The 6932-nt window shown below is 55.5% G+C and overlaps 2 protein-coding genes and 1 long non-coding RNA gene across 6 annotated transcripts in view; 1 reads left to right on the forward strand and 2 right to left on the reverse strand.

Annotated features, from left to right (window-relative positions):
• HSP90AB1 (heat shock protein 90 alpha family class B member 1) overlaps nt 1-1467 on the reverse strand; it is a 6927-nt gene extending 5460 nt beyond the window's left edge. Inside the window, 6 exon segments of the mRNA XM_014308268.2 lie at nt 1; nt 3-66; nt 254-413; nt 711-917; nt 1080-1226; nt 1335-1467. The exon segment at nt 1 is cut by the window's left edge and continues 57 nt beyond it. Coding sequence (XP_014163743.1) covers nt 1; nt 3-66; nt 254-413; nt 711-917; nt 1080-1226 — 579 coding nt within the window. The 5' untranslated portion in view covers nt 1335-1467.
• The window catches only part of LOC115948344, a 6503-nt gene extending 2558 nt beyond the window's left edge, over nt 1-3945 (forward strand). Inside the window, exon 2 of the long non-coding RNA XR_004082165.1 lies at nt 3510-3945. This is a non-coding gene — a long non-coding RNA (uncharacterized LOC115948344). The remainder of the gene's footprint in view (nt 1-3509) is intronic.
• The window catches only part of SLC29A1 (solute carrier family 29 member 1 (Augustine blood group)), a 34058-nt gene continuing 30836 nt past the window's right edge, over nt 3711-6932 (reverse strand). For all 4 annotated transcript variants that reach the window (XM_031060293.1, XM_031060290.1, XM_005416218.2 and 1 more), the window contains exons 12-13: nt 5258-5457; nt 3711-4717 (exon numbers count right to left, since the gene is read on the reverse strand). In XM_031060293.1, the coding sequence (XP_030916153.1) occupies nt 4606-4717; nt 5258-5457 (312 nt within the window). In that variant the 3' untranslated portion in view covers nt 3711-4605. The remainder of the gene's footprint in view (nt 4718-5257; nt 5458-6932) is intronic.

A 6932-nucleotide genomic window follows, 5' to 3' on the forward strand; every position in this document is an offset into this window, starting at 1 on the left:
CCAAGTACTCAGTCTGGTCCTCCTTCAAGTACAGGATCACTTTGGTGCCACGTCCAATGGGCTCACCTGCAGTGTGGGGAGAGAAACATCAGCATTTCTGGGCAGAGAGCAAGCGTGACCAGCTCAAGCCTCAACATTATGTGATAGCCAGCATTAACCAGTGTGACTGACAGTGCAGCACGGCTCTAGGGAGCAGCAGCAAAAGGGGAGCTGCTGGCAGGAAAACGTGCTTGGCTTTCTGTACAGTACTCACCGTGGTCAGTTCGGACAGTGAACGAGCCCCCAGCTGATGACTCCCAGGCATACTGCTCATCATCATTGTGCTTGGTAATGACAACCACCTTCTCAGCCACCAGATAGGCGGAATAGAAACCCACACCGAACTGCCCGATCATGGAGATGTCTGCGCCAGCCTGTGAAAGCAGAGAGCAGCTGCTAAGACCAGGGTGGAGGTAGAAAATGTCTGTGACTGATTCACAGCAGCAAAGAACTGGGTCAAGCACACAGAGAAAAACATGCAAGTGCCAACAGGCAACCAGCTCTACCCTGAGCTCCTCCCTGGTGCTGGAAAGATAGGGGAAGCATACTTGAGTAGGCCAACATTTCCCATGGCAAACAAGGCAGCAAGGCCTTTTGATTGTTTATTTATTATTTGTACATTCAGTGCCAGCCTGTGACTCAGGGAACCCATGCAGCCAAATGCAACTCACCTGCAGGGCTTCCATGAAGGCTTTGGTCCCAGATTTGGCAATGGTGCCCAGGTTGTTGATGAGGTCTGCTTTTGTCATCCCAATGCCAGTGTCCACCAGGGTCAGCGTGCGGTCCCGGGGGTTGGGGATGATGTCAATTTTCAGGTCTTTCCCACTGTCCAGCCTGGAGGGGTCGGTCAGGCTCTCATAACGAATCTTATCCAGGGCCTAGGGGAGAACGGGATGTTCGACACGGCCTCCTCCGTCCCTCCCGTGCACAAGCCTTCCTGGAGAGCCAGGAATCGGCCTCTCCCCGGGCACCCCTGCAAGGACACCAGCCCGACCCCGACCCCGCGGCAGAGGAAGGAGCCCACTCCCGCCCGGGCTCACGTCGGAGGCGTTGGAGATGAGCTCCCGCAGGAAGATCTCCTTATTGGAATAGAAGGTGTTGATAATGAGCGACATGAGCTGGGCGATCTCCGCCTGGAACGCGAAGGTCTCCGCATCCTCCTCCTCGCGCTGCACTTTCTCGGGCATCTACAAGACAAACACATGCCTGTTTTCAGTGCATTTTCAGGGCATGAGAGCCAGAGAGAGGACGGTGGGGGCATCAGGCCCAGCCCCATTCCCCCGTCCGGTCCCTACCGTCTCACGCGTGAGGGACCGGCAAAAGAACTACCCCCCTCCACCGACCGGTTTTTATAGGCACGGAACGAAGGGGGCGCCTCACGGCACATTGTATCCTTCCGCCTTAAAGGGGTCTTAGTCAGCGAACCACAGATCGATGGTGTAGGGGAGGCACCGGTGTTGCCGTTTGGCGGTGGCCATGGCGAGGGCGGGCATGCAAAGGATGCTCGGCTTCACGCTGCCGCTCTGCGGTCGCCAGCCGCGGCTCCCCGCCGCCCTTCGCCGCGCCGCTCGGAGGGCCGCAGGACCGGGACCTCCTAGCGCCATGGAGAGGGGCGGCAGGGAGCCCCAGTGAGGAACTCTTTTCCGCGCCCCGTCGCGGAGGAATACAGCTGCGGTCAGAAAACCTTTTCTAGAGTATTCCATAGAGGGTACGGCGGCGCCTCCTCGGCTCCATGGCTGGGGCAGCGAACTGGGAACCGCACTGCCCCAGCTTCAGCCTGCAGCTCCCCCCGAGGCCGGGAGCCGCGTAGTTCTGCCGGCCTGAGACTGCGTGGAACTTAAGCACAGTGGAAGAAGGGGCGGGGACAGAAGGTGGCAGGGTCGGAGTGTGTGGCAGGCCCATGTCACTCCTGCAAAACAGTGTTTGGAGACGTTGTCCTTACATTGTCCAAGGGAAATAATAATACAAATAATCTTAAGCCTTACCATTCCGGTATCTGCAGTAGTGTGTCCGCTTCTGAGCTTCTCAGGACAAGAGAGACAGGGACCCCGTGGAGGCGGCCCAGTGGAGGGTAAAAAAGATGATTAAGGGACAGGAGCATCTCTCTTAAGGGAAAGGATGAGGGAGCTGGGCCAATTCCGCCTCGAGATGACTGAGAGGGGAGCTCATCAATGCCTAAAGTATCTCAAGGGACGGTGTGGAGGACAGAGCCAGTCTCTGCTCAGTGCTGCCAAGCAATAGGACAAGAGGCAGAAACCACGAACTGATGCACAGGAAATTCTACCTGAAAATGAGGAAGAACTTCTTTACTGTGTGGCTGACCCAGCACTGGAACAGATTGCCCACAGAGATTGTGGACATTCCATCACTGGAGATGCTCAAGAACTGTCTGGACACAATCCTGTGCCTGTGCTCTAGGATGACCCTGCTTAAGCAGACATGGTGGACCAGATGATCCACTGTGATGCCTTCCAACCTCACCATTCTGTGATTCTGTGTTGAAGCCGTGGGTACAAAAGCCCTGACCAGCAAAGGAAGCTGGAAGTGGGATGAGGGGACCTGAGCTCCCACATGGATTTTGGTGCCTGGTGGTCCAAAGAGGTGATGGCTGTGAATGATGTGAGACAGAGGGAGAGGGATTCCCGCTGGCAGGCTGGTGTAGTTCACCCCAGGAGCAGGAGGTGGCACTCTGGCTGTTCCAAGGCACAAGGAAAGCTCCCAGATGTAGTGCTGCAGGTCACTGGGCCTCAAAATATGAAGGTGCATCTGCTCTTTGTCAGAGGTGTCAGTGGTCCCTTGGTGTACCTCGAGGGCAGCATCCCTGGGGTGCTGGTGGATGAGAGTTGGATGAGTTCACTATGTGCACTCACAGCTCAGAAACACAGCGGTGTCCTGGGCTGCATCCAAAGCAGCATGGCCAGCAGGGCAAGGGACAGTTTTCTGCCCCTCTAGTCTGGTGAGAGCCCACCTGCAGTGCTGCATCCAGCTCTGGGGTCCCCTGCACAGGAAGGACAGGGATCTGTTGGACATAGTCCATAGGAGGAACAGCAACATGATCAGAGAGATGGAGCACTTCTCCTCAAGGGATGTCTGAGAGAATTTGGATTGTTCAGCCTGGGGAAAGCTTTGGTGTGACCTAATTGTGGCCTTCCAGTACCTGATGGGCACCCACAATAAAGATGGACAGGGGCAAAGCATATATAGTTACAGGACAAGGGGGAATGGTTTCAAACAGAGGGAAGGTTTAGATGCTGGGCAAGAAATTTATTGCTCTGAGTGGTGAGGCAATGGAACAGGTTGCCCAGAGAAGCTGTGGATGCCCCACCCCTCAAAGTCTTCAGGGCTGGGCTGGATGGGGCTGCAAGTAACCTGGTGGAGTGGAAGTTGTCACAGCCCATGGCAGAGGGTTCGGAACTGAATGATCTTCGAGGCCCCTTGCAACCTGACCCATTCTGATGTTATGGTTCTAGGATCCCCTTCCCACACTGGCTGCGTCCTCACAGCTGGGCCTGGCGGTGCAGGGCATGCACACACACCATTCCCACCATTTCTGATGCTGGTGGCAGGGGACTACAGGATGGTAAGGAAATGCCAGGGCCTTCTCACTTCAACCCTTGACCCTCCACAGCCCCTCTCCCCTGTGGCAACAGAGACAAAAACACACACCCAAAGGAGCATTTTGTCCTTTTTATAGAAAATGGCAACTGTATAACACATTAACACAACAAGGGACAGGAAAGCCAAGGGAGAGGTGAGGCCTTCCCTTCTAGCACACATGGGTAGGGAAGGCAGCTTCATTGGGAAGGGAGTTGCTGCTTTTCCTCTTGTAACCCACAGTAAAACCTCCTGTCACACAACCAGGAGGCTGAAAAAAACCACCAATGTCAGAATCACAAAAAAAAAAAAGGGAAGAGAGGCAAGGAGAGGGGAAGAACATGGGGTGTGGAGACCTCCTCCTTCCTCAGCCTAGCCACAGTGTTGGCTCTTTCTGTGGCTGGGACACAGATGTCTACACTTTTAGGACACACTGGTCAGGGGGATGTGCGTATAGCAGAGAGCAGGGATGGGAGGCTGGCTGGGGCTCTCCTCCCCATTCACAAGTCTACCAGCAGGAGGAGGGGTGTGGGATATTTCCAGGCCCCCTAGGAGGAGAGGAGAGACTCCTAGGTGCTTTGGAGACAAGGGCAAGAGAAGGAGTAACACTAGTTATCAGCCTTTCTCTCTCGGAGAGAAAGAGGCTGAAAATGGCTTTTGGCCTTGAGCCAGGGAAGTTACACAGCATGGGAGGCAGTTGGACTTCTTGGAGATCCCGGGGGTCTTATAACACACACAGCATGGGGAAGGAGAAGGCACGTAGGCCTGAAGGCATCACACAGCCGAGCGTGGCAGGAACCAGGCCAAGCCTGCAGGAGTGGAACCGTCCCTGGGTGTAATGTCTGCTGTGGCAGTGTGATTTGGCAGGGACAGGTGTGAGCTGTTATTTCCCCACAGTGCTGAGGTGTCCAGGCCCTCAGTGGAGGATGCGGAGCCATCTCTTGGTGTCCCTGCATCCTCTGTGTGCCTCTGCTAGATAAGCTTTCGGACCAGAAAGGAGAGAGCAGCTCCTAGGGCCAAACCCAGAGACAGGAAAAACGCCATGACAGCTCCAGCTGTCTCTGCTTCGTGCACAAGCACTTTCCTAGGGGAGAAACAGGTGTCAGATACATCCTCAGGATGCTGTCCAGTGCCCCGCTGTTCAGTCGGCAGCAGATGAACAGCAAGAAGAAATCCCCCTTGGCTCCCAGAGTCACAAGAACTCCAAGTCTCCACACTGTTGGCTCATCAAGTGCATCAGGCAGGCCACCCTGAAGCTCCTGGCACCAGGGACCTCCCTCTCTGACCCCTGTGGGACTCCTTGAGCTGCCTGTGCTGGGCAAGGCTGCTCACCCTGCTGTGGGTGCTGTGCCATGCTTTGCTCCCCTCCAGGTCCCTGCTGCATCCAGGCCCTTCCCCTGTGTGGCAGCTGGGGAAAATGGAGAGCCCAGACAGCTTCCTCATCCCTAGGATATGGAGGCACAAGCCTGGGAGATGGGACACTGTGGGTAGTGACAATTCCCTTCTGTGCCTGTGGCCTCTTCTCCAGATGCCAGAGCTGGGCAGAGCTAGACTCCACAAGTCATTCCAGGGCTGGCATCTGGGGGCATAACCAACCCTTCCCTTGTCCCCGGCTCACACTCACTTTGGCCCGAAGCACATGCAAAGGCTGGCCAGGTAGCCATTGGAGATGGAGAAGAAGATCATGAAGATGATGTACCAGGCGTCATGAGAGAACACAACAGGCAGGTAGTAACGGGGCTGCACGTTGCACAGCATGAAAAGAGGGACAAAGATGACACGGAGGATCACCATCACTGGCAGGAGGTAGCTGTCCATCCCGGGCTGGGAGAAAAGCACAGATTGCTGAGTGGCTGAGAACTGGACATTCCCCATCCCATTGCACGCTGGCAGGGCTGTCCCTACTGTGCCAGGGCTGTGGAGGAGCCACAGAGATGGCAAAGCTGCCGAGAGACTTTCCTGGCTGCAACAAATCTCAGCATCACCACCTGCAGTCATAAGTAGGTTCTAGGTCTGAAAGCCCTGTCGCAGGTGACTTGAAGCAGCACTAGAGCCAAAATACTGAGCCGGGCTTGTGGGCAACTGTTAAGCCCTGTGAGAATCTATAATCTATAGAGCTGCTGCCTGGACAGCGAGCTGTTTGCATCTCTCCATTGCCATAACCATGTAATGAGACTGATGCTGAAAAAATAAACAGCTCAAGACGCTTTTCATAGCAGCCCCGTTCCGTTCGTGTCTGTATATAAATTGCTGGCGTACAAAGCCCCTGCTGGCAATAAGTCAGGCAGGCCACAGAGCTTTGTGCACGCTCATGCAGTGAGCCAGGGTGCAGAAGAAGGCTGGCTGAGGTAAAGCCCCTCTGGCACCTCAGTGCCTGCAAACAGCTTTAGCCAGCTCTTCAGTGTCCTATGCCATCCCCTGCAAGCAGGGCAAGATCCAGCAATCTGAGAAAGGGATTATGCTGGGGCTGTTTTGGAATGTGCTGGGAAAGGCATGGACTGAGTTACAGTCTCCTTAGGTCCTACCAGAGTTCCTGAGCAACTAAAGCTGGGACAAAGAAGAGGTACCATCCCCCTGTGTTGTCCCTGCAGCTGGGACTAAGGCAGCCCCTAGACTGAGACAGACCTCGTCCCCTCAGTGAGGTGCCAGGGTTCATAAAGGTCTGAGGTGAGGAGAAGCACCACAGCTGCCTTGGGAGCAGCTGGGCTGGCGTGGGCACAGGAAACTCCATGAACACAGGAGGAAACCGAGGTTAGGCCAGCTGCCATGCCCATGGGGCAAACTCGAGACAGCAGCTGCCTCTCCTGCTTGAGGAGAAAAAGAGCAAGCGGGGCCCAACCAGGGAAACGTGGCCCAAACCACATGCAGTCAGACTTTCCACACAGCCTTGTTTTGGAAACGTCTCCTGCTGGGTCATCCCACCATGGAGGCTGTGGCCTGGACACCAGGCAAGGCGGCTCATGGCCAAGACCGAAGACAACAAGCAGTGATGGCCAGCAGAGAAGCAGCTCCAGGCCACAGGGAAGGCAGGCCCAGGCAGACCCCATGGGGCATATGGTCCTGAGGAGCTTCTCCAAACAAACATCCTGAACAATACAGGGGGAAACAGGGGTGGGTGAAAGGGCAGGAAGAGACCCAGACAGGAAAGCCCCTTTCCTTGCCCATCCTGAGGAGATGAGAGCAAGGGGATGTGGCAGGGGACAGTTCTGTGACCCACATGGCATGGCCCTGCCCTGTTCTCAGGACAAGGGTCTTTGAAGCTGCTGTGTCCTGTGCCAAGGCCAGAGGTTTTATTTTGG

The sequence above is a fragment of the Geospiza fortis genome, unplaced genomic scaffold, assembly GCF_000277835.1.
Source record: "Geospiza fortis unplaced genomic scaffold, GeoFor_1.0 scaffold41, whole genome shotgun sequence".
Classification (NCBI taxonomy): domain Eukaryota; kingdom Metazoa; phylum Chordata; class Aves; order Passeriformes; family Thraupidae; genus Geospiza; species Geospiza fortis.